The sequence below is a fragment of the Lissotriton helveticus genome, chromosome 12 (genome assembly GCF_964261635.1).
Source record: "Lissotriton helveticus chromosome 12, aLisHel1.1, whole genome shotgun sequence".
NCBI classification, from domain to species: Eukaryota; Metazoa; Chordata; class Amphibia; order Caudata; family Salamandridae; genus Lissotriton; species Lissotriton helveticus.
In genome coordinates this window covers 651,441,732-651,458,622 of record NC_136073.1, presented here as the reverse complement: position 1 = coordinate 651,458,622, position 16,891 = coordinate 651,441,732, and the positions used below count along the sequence as shown (strand labels likewise).

General features: G+C 47.3%; 1 protein-coding gene across 1 annotated transcript in view; it reads right to left on the bottom strand.

Annotated features, from left to right (window-relative positions):
* The window catches only part of LOC144798482 (C-signal-like), a 175,468-nt gene extending 159,241 nt beyond the window's left edge, over positions 1–16,227 (bottom strand). The window contains exon 1 of the mRNA XM_078669382.1: positions 15,919–16,227. Within this exon, the coding sequence (XP_078525508.1) occupies positions 15,919–16,065 (147 nt within the window). The 5' untranslated portion in view covers positions 16,066–16,227. The remainder of the gene's footprint in view (positions 1–15,918) is intronic.
* Positions 16,228–16,891: the final 664 nt, after the last annotated feature.

Below are 16,891 nucleotides of genomic sequence, written 5' to 3'. Positions count from 1 at the left end.
CATGGAGAGGGCACTTTTCATTGTGCGCATCCATGAACTGACTGCTTGATAGTGTGTAAAAGGCAGCTTTAATGAAACAGGTGCACAGTCAGAGGCGCAACTAGAGCCAAATTTCAGGGGGGGCTAAGAAAAAATGTCGGGGGGGGGGTGCTGAATCTTTACTCAATAGGCAGAGTGGAGCTGCAGGGGCTCTCAGAACGGGTGAAACAACAGCAACAGGCCTCATTAACAAGCAAATGGTATTTTAAAGACCTGTGAAGTGCTCAGGTGCGGCTGTGTGTGTGCGCCTGGGAAGCTGTCTCATCCAGGGCTGCCACACACGAGGAGGAGGGGCAGAAGCCCTTTGAGTCCAATGGGTATTGCGCGCCTGTGCACAGTTAATAGCAAAACCTTGGCTAAAGCCTTACATACTAAATCAATCTGTCCTTGCTATCTATCTTGTAACTATCCAAACCTAGCTCCACTAAACAACCCTTCTTCACAAAGCATACTAAACAAGCATTTGCAATGCAATAGGTCTCGCATTAGGAAAGTTTGAGCTATTGGCAATGTAAATGACACATTTTTTATTTATGTGTTGGTTTTGAAAATAGCGAAATTAATAGCTTTGTCATCTACAATGCCAAGAGTTATAACTTTCACAACTGTGACACCTATAGCATTTGTAATGCAATATGTGTTGTATTAACGTAACTTAGATGTATTGATATTACAAATAACAATGGCTTTTAATTTTTTTTAATAATTAATACTTAAATAAAAGTTATTGTAATTTATAATGGCAATAGCTTATACTTTTATAAATAACTTTTGTGAAGATTATGTTCAGTGTATTTTATTGTGACGAAAATCCAAGAACAGAAGTGAAATATTAACATATTTTTGTGACATTTGTAATAAAGCTTGAAACATTGAAAGAACATATTTGAACCAGTTGTTGTTCAATGGTAGCACAGATTGATGCTGTGGTGGCGACGAGTGATGTTGTGGTGGCGACGAGTGATGTTGTGGTGGCGACGAGTGATGTTGTGGTGGCGACGAGTGATGTTGTGGTGGCGACGAGTGATGTTGTAGTGGCGACGAGTGATGATGTGGTGGCGACGAGTGATGATGTGGTGGCGACGAGTGATGCTGTGGTGGCGACGAGTGATGCTGTGGTGGCGACGAGTGATGCTGTGGTGGCGACGAGTGATGCTGTGGCGTTCAGTGATGCTGTGGTAGTGCATAGTGATGTTGTGGTGCCCCTGAGTGATGCTGTGGTGATGCGATAGATAGATGGATAGATAGATAGAGGGAGGGCGATAGAGGGAGGGCCATAGATAGATAGAGGGAGGGCCATAGATAGATAGATAGATAGGATGGCGATAAATAGAGTGAGTGCGATAGTTGTTATGCTATGTTTTGTTATGATATGCCATGCTATGCTATGCTTTGTTATGCCATGCTGTTTTGTTATGCTGTGCTTTGTTATGCTATGCTATGTTTTGTTTAGCTATTCTATGTTTTGTTATGCTATGTTTCGTTGTGTTTTGTTATGCCATGCTGTTTTGTTATGCTATGCTATGCTTTATTTTGTTATGCCATGCTATGTTTTGTTATGCTGTTTTGTTATGCTATGTTTTGTTATGCTGTGCTTTGTTATGCTATGGTTTGTTTAGCTATGCTATGTTTTGTTATGCTATGCTATGCGTTGCTTTGCTTAATTTTGTTATGCTATGTTATGCTATGCTATGCTATGTTGGACTATGTCGTTAAGCTATGCTGTTGTGCTTTGTTATGCTAGGTTTTGTTATGCTATGTTTTGTTATGCTATGCTATGCTTTGTTTGTTACGCTAGGTTATGCTATGCTGTGCTATGTTTTGTTATGCTGTGCTATGTTTTGTTATGCTATGCTATGCTATGCTTTGTTTTGCTATGCTTTGTTAGGCTATATTTTGTTGTGCTATCTTTTGTTGTGTTTTTTATGCTATGCTGTTGTGTTTTGTTAAGCTATGCTTTGTTACGCTAGGTTTTGATTAGTTATGCTATGCTTTGTATGTTATGCTATGCTGTTTTGTTATGCTATGCTATGTTTTGTTATGCTATGCTATGTTTTGTTATGCTTTGCTTTGTTATGCTATACTATGTTTTGTTATGCTATGCTATGTTTTGGTTTGCTATGCTATGTTTTGGTTTGCTATGCTATGTTTTGGTTTGCTATGCTATGTTTTGCTATCCTGGTGTGTGGTTGTGTGTGTGTGGGGGGTTATGTGTGTGGGGGGTTGTGTGTGTGTGTGGGGGGGTTGTGTGTGGGGGGGTTGTGTGTGGGGGGTTGTGTGTGTGGGGGGTTGTGTGTGGGGGGGTTGTGTGTGGGGGGGGTTGTGTGTGGGGGGGGTTGTGTGTGGGGGGGGTTGTGTGTGGGGGGGTTGTGTGTGGGGGGAGTGGTTGTGGGGGGAGTGGTTGTGTGTGGGGGGGTGTGTGGGGGGGATTGGGGGGTGGTGGGGGTAGTGTGTGGGGGTTGTGTGTGGGGGGTTGTGTGTGTGGGGGGTTGTGTGTGTGGGGGGTTGTGTGTGTGGGGGGGTTGTGTGTGTGTGGGGGGGGGTTGTGTGTGTGGGGGGGGCTTGTGTGTTGGTGTGTGTGGGGGTTGTGTGTGGGGTTGTGTGTGTGGGGTTGTGGTTGTGTGTGGGGGTTGTAGATGTGTGGGGTTGTGTGTGGGTTGTGGTTGTGTGTGTGGGGGGTCCTGTGTGTGGGGTTGTGTGGTTGTGTGTGTGGGGGTGTGCGTGGGGGTGTGTGTGTGGGTTCTGTGTGGGGGGTTGTCTGTGTGGGGGGTTGTCTGTGTGGGGGGGGGGTTGTGTGTGGGGGGGTTGTGTGTGTGGGGGGGGTTGTGTGTGGGGGGGGGTTGTGTGTGGGGGGGGTTGTGTGTGGGGGGGGGTTGTGTGTGGGGGGGGTTGTGTGTGGGGGGGTTGTGTGTGTGGGGGGGTTGTGTGTGTGGGGGGGGTTGTGTGTGTGGGGGGGGTTGTGTGTGTGGGGGGGGTTGTGTGTGTGGGGGGGGTTGTGTGTGTGGGGGGGGTTGTGTGTGTGGGGTTGTGGTTGTGCGTGTGTGTGGGGTTGTGGTTGTGTGTGGGGGGGTTGTGTGGTGTGGGGTTGTGTGGGGGGGTTTTGTGGTTGTGTGGGGTGTTTGTGTGTGGGGTGTTTGTGTGTGGGGTGTTTGTGTGTGGGGTGTTTGTGTGTGGGGTGTTTGTGTGTGGGGTGTTTGTGTGTGGGGTGTTTGTGTGTGGGGGGTTGTGTGTGGGGGTTGTGTGTGTGGGGGTTGTGTGTGTGGGGGTTGTGTGTGTGGGGGTGTGTGTGTGGGGGTGTGTGTGTGGGGGGGAGGTTGTGTGTCAAAACCTAAAGAGAGGTGTGTGGGGTTGGTGGGTAATATTCCTATATGATGAGTGAATATATTGTTATGCTATGTTCATTTAGCACCCTCAGATTGAGCTGTGGTGCCTACAGGCTGCTAGTACTTATTTTTTAAACTTTTTTTATAAAGTGCCAAATTAGTTATTGGATCACAAGTTTGAATAGTGAGTGCTGTGAGGTCCAACACAAACATTACAATAAATGGTGGTGGAAGGGAGCATCACAGTAATGTCTCCTGGAGTAGAAAGCTTTTCAGCGAGTCGAGAAGTCAAAATCAAAGGAGGGGCGCTGAATGTCAGGGAGTGGGGGGGGCTTATGACGGTGCAGAAAAAAGAACAATCAGTTACAAAAAAGGAGGAAAGCTGATGAAGGGCAGTTATGGGAGGTTGGAGAAGTTTTTGAAAAGAAATGAAATGTGAATAAACAAAAGAGCGTCAGCAGTGTGATGACGAGTGAGAAGAGAAGTGGGGGCAGTGCGATGAGTAGGGCTAGTAGCAGTGGGAGGAGGAAGGGGAGCAGTAGCACGTGGAGGAAAGGGGAAAAGCAGTGCCACTAGGTGTTGGAGAGCAACAAAGGAGACAGTGGGGGGAACAATGGTTAGTCGGCGGGGTGAGGGAGCAACGGAGGTGCTTGAGACTGACCAGCTGCACGAAGAGGACAAAATTATTAGCAGAACTTTAAAAACCATAACATGCCCCTTGGAAAATGCATTTACAGTGAAGAAATTTGTGAACGTGTTTGGGTTAAGTTTTAAGTGAACTTTACGTTACCCTTCGGTGAAGTTACTGGCCTTCTAGAAGAGAGCCAGACTGCAGAAAAAAATAAAACAAACGAAAAAGGCTACAAAGGGTCAACGAAGGAACGAGGCAAGTATAAAATAACAAGCTAGGATTTGGGCAGCATAGACTATCATAGTGGAGGAGGCTGGGCTTTAGGTCTGGTTGGTGGGAGGGGGAAGAAACAGACACAAGGGTGAGATTAATCAGGGATGAGTGGGTGGACAATTGAGATAATACTGGGCTCCGTGTTATAGTGAAAGCGGGCACCCGTGTTACTGTGAAAGTGGGCGCCTGAGTGGTTATTGAAAGCGGGCGCCCATGTGCTGCCTGAAGTAAGAGAAACTCAATAAAGAAAATAGTGCTTACAAGACTAACAAGCCTTGATGTTTATCTATCATTTACGAAGGACAATAACACAAGCCAATGACAAATGTGGGCGGAGAGTGGGCGGGGCTTCTATTCCATACTCCACTACAACATGTCTCGCAGCGCATGCTCTAGGCTCGACCTAAAAAAGTATGATGCTAACAACCTTACCTGCTGCTATGTTCAAATAATATCCTTTTTTCAATATCCAGCATTTATATTGTACCCAGACTTGGATCATTTCTATTAGTAACAAGCAGTGGCAAAGAAAACTTGTCTGGCTTTTAATGAGCTATCACAAGCAAACAGCATTTATGCAGGCCTTTGTTTGCATGCATTAGCAGGTTAGAGCCAGAACAAGTGACTCTGGCAATGATTCTTGGTTGAGCTTTCTAAGAAATAACAATCCATGGTAAGAGTTGGGTACAGAAAGGCAAGACATATTTTGCAAATCACAACAGTGTACAAACGAAAGAGTTAAACTGACGACAAAATAATATAATGGGAAGGCATCCTGGTGCCAGAGACCTCAGTTGACTTGCTTGTAGCATCTCGCTGGTGGGTGACATTTTCAGAGACTGAACTCGTTGTCTCTGTTACAGTTACCAACATGCCACACATATTTTGTAAATGTCAGAACTGTTTTATTATGTTTTCATGAAACAATAAAACAATATAGTAAAACAAAAAGAATTGTCTGATGTAGCGGGGTCAATTTGCAAAGTTATGGTCTGAGTAAAATGAGTAAAAGAGTCATAGCATATACTCAAAATATTATTGGAGGTTCTGCTGTGGGTGTCAAGTGTAAGCCCGAAATAAAATGAAAAGTGTCTAGAAGGAAGATACAGAGTTTGAACTGAGGGAGTGAGAAGAGATAGAGTGGAAGGGGAAACAGTGGAGGGTATTGGGAGAGAGGGTTAGGGAGGGACTAGATGTCGAAGGGGAATGGGGAGAGGTTTGGTTAAGGGTTAGGTTGGGCCCCTGGGAGGGATGTAGTTAGTTTTTGTGTGGGTATTTTGTAAGGACAGGTACATAAGGCAGCAGAGGTATTGGGGGATTACAGTTGTTTAATGGAGAGTTGAAAGGTGAAGCAGCTCTATGGTGGGAGGTAGTCGGATATGTAGGAGTCCAGTTGTGCCCAGATGTTCCACTTCTTTGCTGAATTTGATTGCAAGGTGTTCAGGGAGTTGTCTGCACCTCTGGTGAATTGAATCCATGCCTACCAGGTATGGGTTAATAATTTAGAGAGGCCCTTCCATTCGGCTAAAATGGACTTAAGACTTATTGTTACTAGAATATTTAAGAGGATGTGATTTTCTGTGCTAGTATGTGAGTACCTCAGGGGAGAAGGGGGATAGCCTAGGACAGTGGAAGGGAGGGGCAGGTGGCCATTTAGTATGTACGATTCATGATATAGTTATGCTGACCCCAGACAAGAAATCATTAACGAATGAGCAGTCGACAAGCATATGTTGACGGGCACCCGGGGCTTTTCCACAACTCCAGAAAAAGATTCGTATCTTGGAGTCCGAGATTAAATAGTTGGGTGGGAGTCCAGTGGGACATATAAGCAGTCCAATATCTGCATTGTGCTAGTGAGGGGGCTATTTTGTTGGTCGTTAGGTTAGCCCAACTACAGGGCCAGTTTAGGACCATAGTTTGAGGTGAATAATGAGTATTTATTAAGGACACCCATTTATCTTGGATTGGTTACATTAGGGAATTGACTTAGGTTATAAAAAGGATAGAGTTTGGAGGCTAGGTGCCCACCAATCACTACTTTGTTTAGTTTGGACAGAAGATCTGTTATTTTTAGAGGTTTGTGTCTAGCTAAGATGACCTTGAGTTTCAGAAATGTATGAAAGTCAATGCCATCTAAGTTAAAAGTGTGTTTGATGTGAGAGAAGGGTAGATAGAGGATATGAGGGTGTCCCTAAGATTTTGATGAAAAGAATACCTTTTTGTTCCCTGTTCTCACAGTACAGCATTTCCCTTATCTTATTTGATATGTCGTTGTGCCACAGTGAGGCTAACGTAGAGTGCTTCATTTTATTCGTCAGTTTGTTGTTGATTTTCCGGAGGACTTGGGAGGTTCCAGCATGGATAAAGGAGGAGTGTTGTACTATTATCTTTTTAGTCATGAGTAACAACATGAGGGAGAGTGGTAAAGCAAGATTATTTTCAACTGTGAGCCAGGTTGGAGAAACATTTGGTGTGGGGTTAAGCCAGAGGTGTTCTTGTCTAGCTAAGTAGATTTTAGAAATACAAGGGAACACAGTAATATTCTGGGATCTTGAGTATTAACTGTTTCAAGGAACAATGGTCCCTGATAAAAAGGATATTAGTTCGTAGTATACACAAATAGCAATACAATATGTCTATTTTTATATGTCCTATTGGACATGATATTTAATGTAAGATTTAAAAGAAAAAATTACGAGTGGGAACATAAGTATGACAGATATTTCAGGCAACCACGAGTTTTAGCCAAACAATTTCAACATTAGAACCACTAGAAAGTAAATGAATGGATCCTAGCACATATAGATACAAATATTCATTTATGTCAAGGTGTGGGCAGGAAGTCGACGACGTTTCAATCCCTCTACAAGAATGCAGGGATCGTTTTCAGGACAAGAAAATAGGTGCCGAAGGCAATTGCTGTGGAAACCTCGTGGGATTGAGGAATCACTTGATCAAGGGGTTGGGTGGAAAGTCGTGGACGGAGGTACTTGGGCTGATGTGACATGACCAATGTAGGGCAATGGATCTACCACGCAGGTAATTTAGGACGGGAGCAGCGAAGGTCGAATGACGTTCAGGCCAAGGGGATGTCTCTAATTACAATGGAGTAATCTTCCAAAAGTCCTCAATGGGACATTCAGGCCAAAGGGAGTCTTTATAAGGAGGAGTGGCTTGGGGGTGGGCCCATTCCTGCTGCTGATTGGCAGTAGGAATGACTTGCCTTAAGCATAGGGTGCGCACTGCACATGCCGAATTGGTTGGCCACCGACTTGCGAACTTCAGACCGCACCTATATTAGCTGTGAGATGGCTGCAGGCACAGGCTCATATTCTGGAGAGGAGTGCTTTTTTGGCCTGCTCAGACCAAATATTGGCGCTGCCCTCAAGCTAAACAAGGTGAAAGCCAACAACCAGGCTCGTCGAAATTAATTGAATTTAGTGCGGAATTGTAAAATGATTAAGAGAAACATCAAAGAGAACGGATTTTACAACTCTCGAGCCTTGCGCTGCCAAGGTCTCCAATTGGCAACAAAGGTGGCATCAAGCGCGACAGACCTGACTTCAAAGGCAGCGCTGGGCCTAGAGGGGGGCGGCGCTTCACGAGGGGCTGTGGGAAGGAAACACGGCAGGGGCAGGGAGGGGGTGAGGAATACATTATCAGAAAAGTCTGTGAGAGAGAAACACGAGGGGCAGAGCGACACAGGGGGCAGCGCTTCACGAGGGGTTGTGGGAAGGAAACACGAGTGGGAGGAGGAATACTTCACCAGGAGAGTCTGTGAGAGAGAAACACGGGGGCAGCGCTTCACGAGGGCCTGTGAGAAGGTAACACGAGTGGGGAGGAATGCTTCATCCGGAGAGTATGTGAGAGAAACACGGGGGCAGAGCGGTGGGGGGGCAGAGCGACACGAGGGGCGGCGCTTCACGAGGGGCTGTGGGAAGTTAACACGGCAGGGGCAGGGAGGAGGGTGAGGATTACTTAATCAGGAAAGTCTGTGAGAGAGAAACACGGGGGCAGAGCGACACGGGGGCTTGGAGTGAGAAACAAGGGGGGAGAGGGGGCGGAGCTTCACGAGGGGCTGTGGGAAGGAAAGACGACAGGGAGAGGGTGAGAAACACGGGGGCAGCGCTTCATGAGGGGCTGTGCGAAGGAAACACGAGTGGGGGGAGGAATACTTCACCAGGAGAGTCTGTGAGAGAGAAACATGGGGGCAGCGCTTCATGAGGGGCTGTGAGAAGGCAACACGAGGGGGAGGAATACTTCATCAGGAGAGTATATGAGGGAGAAACACACGTGAGGGATAGATCTTCATGAGAGGCTGGAGGAAGAAACACTAGTGAGTGATAGATCTTCATGGCAGGGAGGAGGGGCCGAGGAACAGGTTTCTCTGTTTAAGTGCGGGATGAAATTGTTTTCCTGTGGAAGAATAATTCCAAAAGCTATTAAGTTAATGCTGAGATTGAGCCACACCCGGGTCTGTGGCAGGGCCGATATAGCAGCCGCCTCACGTTTCCGTCCATACCACGCTCTGGGAGCTTACAGAGGCTTAGCAACAATTGTACATATAGAGGAGGCGAAGAGGGGTGCATGTCACCCCGTCTAGGAAATGTGTTAAGAGGTTTGGGCCTTAAGTTTGGCGGGTGCCAGCAGATAGTTTTGGGAACCAAGCCTTACTTTATATCATTGTATTTGATCTTGCGCAAAAGAAACAAGCGCGAGAGGTCCGGCGCAGCAGCGGAGCTGTGCAAGTATCGCACGGGGCCTGAGCTGACTGCAGCTCTCGTGGACTTCCTGAGAGGCCAGTGTGCGGCAGACACAGTCGCGGCTCGGCAGGCTGTGGGGAGGAGAGCCGGGCCTGGCAGGCGAGCGTCGGCTGGAAGCAGCCACGTGATCCCGGGTAAGGAGGAGCTGAGCTCCCCCCCAGTGCAACAAACCGAGAGCAGGCAGGAGCAGACTGGCTCAGACCCCGGCTGAGGCTTTGTGAGACAGATGGGAAGTAATCAATGGAGGGTAGTAATGGAACCAGGCGAGGTACGCCGGAGGGTAGAAATGGAACCCAGCGAGGTAAACAAGCGGATAGACTGCGTGACCAGGCATATAGGAGGAGAGAGTCCTGAGGGTTTCTTGAGCTACTGGGGGAAATTAAGTAACAAATGTGCACGCGCATGTTGCCTCAAGAGGGCGCCGGTGTTCCATTTCTTTCTATAATGCAGATAAAGGATCCAAAAAAGAACCAGCGCGTGCCTCGCGCTGAAGTTAAAAACAAGCTCAACAAGCTCTCAGCATTGCGTGGTGGGGGGCGGGGGGAGCGGCTTCCTTTGAAGTCTGATGCCGAGGCTCTGACAAATGGTGTGCGATGTGGCTGGCGATGTGCACGTGCCTGGCTCACATGCACTGTACCTAATCCGCAGTTTGGGTAGACTTTTAAAAGCCTTACTATAATCTCGCCAAACCAGCTTTGCTAAAGCAATGCTGTAGACGAGGCCTAACAAAAACCATTCCAAACTCTCTCATTCAAACTCTTTGCTTTCCAACCTCGTGCCTACCCCATTGTTGTCGTCAGAGGGGCGGAGCAGGACGGTCGTAATCCGTCTCGGCTCCCGGCTCCAGCGCTGCTCAGGAGCTTAATTTGGAGGTTCCCCAGTGGCCCGGGGGCTGTTTCCAGCACGCCTCGGAAGCGGAAGGTGCGGCGCTCAGCTGGAGAGCGCTTAGATGCTTCTGGAGATGCAGGATCGTCCCTGGCGCGACCTCGGGGGGATCTCGTGCTTGTGAGGCAAAATGGCGGCTGCCCGGCGGCTTTGTTCACCAGACCCTGTCGTGCCAGCGGAGGTTGCCACCTGAAGACCTTGGCCTCCCATGTTACACCAGCACTAGCGGTGAGCCGGGCCCCACCGCAACTAACGGGGCACCCTCGCTGCTCTCCACAGAGAAGCGCTCCAGTCTGCTCTGCCCCGGGGCTTGCCTGACCCCAAAATGGCGGCGCCTTAGGGACATTGGTGCCAATGACTCCCCGAACAGACTTTCAAGCTCGCGATCGGCTGCTGCCTAAGCATAGCCTGAAGAGCTTTCCTCCTTATCCCTCCTCCTGTGCCTCCTCCTGTGCTCATCCAGCGTTGGCGTTGCTGAGGCTCCTCCATTTGGCCCCAGATGATGTGGGTCGGCTTTGTGGCGTGTTCCTCCCTCCTCCTGGGACTGCCTCCCGTTCTGCGAACAGCTGTTTTGGCGCCTGTGGTCTTTCTTCCCTGACCCCTGGTATCCGGATCGAACTCCTCTGCCCCAGCTCCTCATGGACGATGAGGCTGTGACTTTGCCGCGGACTGCCTTTTTCCCCCCGGACTTGCTGGCTATGGCAGCCCTCTTCCTGGACTTTCGGACCTGGACCTCTGAGTTACCCGCCATTTTCTTTTTATGACTTGCTTCTTCTTCTACCTTTCTCCTCCGCCACTTTAGCGATCTCTGACCTCCCCCTCTGTCCTAACGACCTTTCTATTGTCTCTCCTGCTGCCTCTGACACACTCCTCGCTGTCTTACTCGTTACTATCTGCTTCCCTCTCTGGTTCGTCTCACTTTCCTGCCCTTCTCTGTCCCTCCCTTGGTGCTGTGACTGCATCCCCCCTCTGACCCCACCTAATGGAACTCTGCTTTTCTGTATATAGAGAGAACTCTAATCACTAGTATATGCAGTAGACCTTTGTACCATCTACCATTCCTATGTGACTCTTGGAGTATTTCCAGTCATATCCCTTCCCTTTGTATATTGAGATAACTCTAATCACAAGTATATGCAGTAGACCGCAGTGCTCTCTACCATTCCTATGTGACTTTTAGAGTATATCCATCTGTATCTCCTCCTTGTGTGACTTTACATCTTGTACATTTGCAATTTTTTAGGGCTCGCCTGGCGTTGGAGCGCGAAGCGCTCCCGCCAGCGAGTTCTATAGTCACCTTCCTCCCTGCCAAGGGAGTGTGAGCTGTGAACGAGCAGCTCTAGACCTGTGAACGAGCCGATTGTAGTATGGGCACGAGCCGATTCAGGTCTGTGAACGCGCTTCTAGCTTTGCAGGGCCGCCACTGGCAGGAGCCGCGGGGAACGTCAACGTGCACACTCACGGCGTCACGCTCATGCCCTCCCGCGTCTCTTCGGCTGTTCTCCGCTCCAGGCCGACTTGTTTGAGGATGACGCCGCGCCTGAACTGCATCCGCCTGTCCCACGGTCTCCGAGCAGGTGGATTTGGGGGTGCACCCACATATTCAGTATGTGATGCCCCAGCTCGCCACGGTGGAGGAGGCCGCAGACGCAGTCCCGCCGGCACAGGGTAAGTGATCTCAGCCGTCGGGTCTCCATCAGGGGCTGCTTCTCTGAGCTGGAGGGGGGGGGGGAGGGGGGCTTGTTATTATTATTGCATCAAGGGCCATTATTTCCCCATGAAGTCTCGTGCATGTTCTGTGTATAGTATTCCTTTGTGGTAATTTAACTGTGCTGTATTTTCGAAAGTGTTCACGAGTTATGGAAAGAGCGACCGTTTTCAGATTTATAAAAATGCAGAGTCTAATACATTTTTCCTGACTTCTTGTTTTTAATGGATGCACTCGCAAGTCCATTTGTTTCATACTGCACTTCTGGCACAGTCACGGCCAATCCCGTATCTTTAGAAAAGTGTGAGAATCCACACTGAAGTTAAGGGTGGACGGTGGGCGCTCCTGCTGCTAATCTTGCCTCAGACTCACCCCGGGCTGTATCAGCAGGCGGTGATTAGGATGACCCCCAGAAAGGATTAATTATTCACAGAGGAGCTCCCGTTGATTAACCGCTAATCCGCCAGGTAAACTCGGAGTGTAAGCACCGTGGTTTGGAACGTCGTTTTTCGAGAAAAAGCAAAAAGTATAACTTTCCCACCGCTTCACCCACCAGCTTCCAGTCAGCTCTTAGCTAGACTTGGCATGTACGGACTAATAATAAAATGAACACGAGTATCGATTAAGTACTGTAAAAGGTGGTTTGAATTGGTCCAATAAAATGTGTAAGCCGCCCGCCTAATCTCCTTTATCCGATCTAAAAAAATAACAACGGAATCCCATTGCACAAATTAATAAGTAAATGGACGCAAATGTTTTACATGGCACCAAAGAAACCGAATGAATGGTGTTAAGGGACTATAAACCCAGCATGTTCCAATCCAATTAAATATATATATAGCGGCAAAACGGAGTAAGGCTTCCGACCACTGTACGAGAAAAGGAGCACTTCCGTATACAGAAATGCACGATTTTCCACACCCTATATTAATACACTATGACTCTTCATGTTTTGCAAAGTTCCATCAGAATATCGTTCCAGAAACTGCATATGATTAGGGCAAAACCTGTTAATTCGAGGGTGGTGAGGGTACTGCTCCTGGCTACGCGTGCCATGTAGGCTGGTTGGGGAAGCGACTGCCATTTCGCCATTTCTGCCTCCTGGCTGCTATTCTTTTTATTGGACTAATTGAAAATAAAATACCCAGATGTTACCATGCATAATCTTTCCGAATGACATTCTTCAGGTGGCCGTGCAGGTGCAGTCAAGTTCTAGGCGGAAGAAGCAAAGATCCCGGGTGGGGGGCAAGAGGCGGATGGGGTGATAGAGGTGTGCGCCATACAGAATGAGGTACTTACCTTGACAAATTGAGCCCTAGATCAGCAAATTGAGGCTTGGCTCCACAAATTGAGGCATATTTTAGGCGAGTGCCCCTCTGAGCATGAAATACGCTGGAGTACAGGAATGAGCACGGCAGCATTTGGGGGAAGGTGGGTACGGGCCTCCAGTGACGGCCCGCAGTGGGAGTCGGTGGAGCGGGGGTGGGGCAGGGTGGTAGGGTAGTGCAGTCGGGCATATGACGTCCACGAGTAAAGTAAGTAAATAAATAAATACAACTATTTACCTTGCGTTTGCTGCATTGCCAACTCAGCGATGCAGTGAGCGCAAGGTAAATAGTTTATTTATTTATTTACTTACTTTACTCATGGACGTCGTATGTGCGACTCCGCTACCCACCCCCTCCCCCGCTCCGCAGCACTCCCACTGCAAGCCGCCACTGACGGGCCTATGTAGATGTTTACATGAGGGGGATGGGCACCAAGGAAGTGGACCATGATAGAATGCCGTACATCATATTCACACCTCACTGTCATCATTCACAGGTGAATTACTCCCACAGCACAGTGCACTAGAAGGGAGTGCTGGCCCACATTGAAAAAAAACAAAGATGTGTGAGCGCTGGCCCCGGCTTGAAAACATGGCTGTAAAGCTTTTTTTTTTAAGAATTTCCCCCCTGTGCCGCCCCATCCCATCCCTCCCTTCACTGGCTTTTACTTTTCTGTGCTTCAGCTCCTATTGCTGTCATTTAAGTTCCCTGTGCCATACACAATCCCCACGAACACTACCTCCCACCCATTGCTGCCTGCTAATTTTAGAGGTACAGCACCATTGCCGCTGTTTCCCGTTTATTTTAAAAACACGTTCCATTGGCAGTACGGATCGGCACTTGTAATTTTGTTTTGGAGGGACCCTTACTGAATATCCGCAGCAGTTGTTTCCCTGAAGCAGCAGTGGCCTAATTTTTATTTTCGGGTTTGTCAAACCAGTAATCTGTTCGAAATGTGTTGCAGATATAATTTCCGGAGTGGCTGCAGCTGCTGGCTTACGTTTTCGTTTTACAATTGCAGAGGAAAAGTTTATGACTCCACAGCTGAATGGTGTGATGCTGCTGGGAGTTGTCAGACTCAGCTTGCTAGGTCTGTCGCGTTAGTGGGTAGGTGACGGACGTAAAGTAGTAGTAAAATGTTGCAGCTAAGCTGCATTTACCAGTGCTTTTCTCATAGGATCCTATCTGATGACCATAGTGCTATTCTGTACGGGTCGGAGTCTATAATATTTGAAAATCCTTGCATGCATGTGCGGACTCGAGATTTCCGATCCCCAACACGAAATCCATGCATAAATAACAAGCATTAACAAGCATTTGCAATGCAATAGGGCTCGTTATTTTTATGTCTTTTCATTCCCTTTTACAATTTCTCTTCAGCCCCCTCATGCTCCATTTTTATTCCTTTCCTTCTTTTTGCCTTCCTGTCCCCTCCCTTCTTCTCCAACTAACACCTCATATTTCTCTATTTTCTCTCCTCCTCTCACATTCTGCCTTCCACTCACTTCTGTTGTTCTCTGTCTCTCTTACTAACGTCACTTTACACCCATTTACATGCTCCCCTCTCTCCTTCGTTCGCCGTGTCGCTGCATTTTCTTCTTTATCCCTTCGTCTCATTCTATCGCCCTCACTCTATCTATCGCCCGCCCTCTATCTATCGACCACCCTCTGTCTATCTTTCGCCCGCCCTCTATCAATCTATCGCCCTCCCTTTATCTATCGCCCTCCCTCTATCTATCGCCCTCTATCTATCGCACTCACTCTGTCTATCTATCTATCGCACTCACTCTATCTATCGCACTCTCTAGCTATCTATCTATCGCACTCACTCTATCTATCGCACTCTCTAGCTATCTATCTATCGCACTCACTCTATCTATCCATCGCCCTCACTATCTATCTATCTATCGCACCACCACAGCATCACTCAGCACCACCACAGCATCACTCGGGGGCACCACAACATCACTATGCGCTACCACAGGATCACTGAATACCACAGCATCACTCCGCACCACCACAGCATCAATCTGTGCAACCATTCAACAACAACTGCTTCAAATATGTTCTCTCAATGTTTCTAGCTTTATTACAGATGTCACAAAAAAGATGTTAATATTTCACTTCTGTTCTTGGATTCTAGTCACAACATACAATTAACATAATCTTCACAAAAGTAATTTACAAAAGTTTAAGCTATTGCCATTATAAATTACAATAACTTTTATTTAAGTATTCATTATTAAAAAAAATTAAAAGCCATTGTTATTTGTAATATCAATACATCTAAGTCACGTAAATACAAAACATGTTGCTTTACAAATAGTATAGGTGTCACATTTGCAAAAGTTAAAGTATTGGCATTGTAAATAACAAAGCTATTAATTTTGCTATTTTCAAAACCAACACATAAATAAAAAATTGGTCATTTACAATACCAATAGCTCAAACTTTCCTAATGCGAGACCTATTGCATTGAAAATGCTTGTTTCTGTTTGTAGCCTTTATGTAACGCATGTAATCCTAAATCCTTTGTTTTTCAACTGGTTCTTATGTAAAGCGCTCTGACACCTTCGGGTAAAGTTCGCGCTATATAAAAGCGCATAAATAAATAAAAATAAAAATCATGCCTGCAACTCCCCTCCCCCTCAACCCCCCGCCCCGCCCTCGAAACCTCAACTGTGTCTCAACCTGACCAATGTTTTGATGCAATAGCGTTTAAATGTATCTACTCCCGCCAAGGCACCGGCTCGTCAACAGCAACAGCATCTGCCTCAAAACTAAAAACAGGGGGGGGGGGCGCTTATTTACAAGCCCCTAGCGCCACGGTGCGTCACTTTTAATACGGGAAAAAGTGACGTGCCGGCAGTTCAAAGGGCTTGTAAATAAGCCCCAGGGTGGGTGGGAAGGAGGGATACCCCCTTCCCCACTTCCAGCACAAATTATCCCTACTCGAGGACTTTACCTGACTTTGAGGTGATTCCGGGGTCCTGCAGGTGGCAAAGATCTGCTCGGGGGCGTTGGGTTTTTCCAGCAGCTGTCGGACCATTTCTAGCCCAAGGCCCCGGTTACAGCCGGTTATAAGAATGGTGCGCGCTAGTGGAGACGACATTTTCTTTCAACTGAAAGTTCTCTTGACTGCAGGAAAGTTCTCTCGGCTGCAGCCGCTATAAGTTGAAGCATTCGCCCCACTCACCCTTACACAATCAACCCCGCCCCTCGTTCAATGCGTCATCGCGGCAGACCCTTCCGGTGTCTGACCCTTAACTGGCTCTCTCACCCAATAGCAGCCTCGACCTTTATGTGTGCATTTGCCAGATTTAAAAAAACAGCAACAGTAATTATCATTCTTCTAACACAAAACATCGAAGCAGGCGATCTTTTTGCCCCGTCATGCGCCCCGGGGCTTGCTTTGGTTCCGCACAGCCTCGGTAGCGACTTTCCAAACTAACCTGAAAGTCCTCCTCCTCCACACCCCCTATTTTATGTAAGACACTGCAATCAACTCCTGGCACAGACGCCCACACTACCTCAACCTTTCACTGCTGTATATGCTTCTTATGCATCCTCTTTTTTGTTTTTATTAATGTGATTTCTGTAATGATTTACCTTTTGTAATTTCATGACATCTTACCTACTTTGGTAGTGTTTGTTAATTTTAAACCACCTTTAACATCCGTGTAACGAAAGGAAATATTTATATTGCAAAGCGCTGTAGCACCTTGGGGTAATGTCCGTTCTATATACAATTGCATAAATAATTAATAAATAAGAGAAGTACCGAAAATAAAAAGTTAAATCAACCTACAAAGGAAGTCCGTGGACTGAAAAAAAGTTAAACTGCAGGAGAGGGAGGAATATGACATAAGTAGGAGTGAAATAAATCGAAGTCAAAGAAGATGAACGACAGAAACAAAGGCAGAGAGGGGGAAATGAAA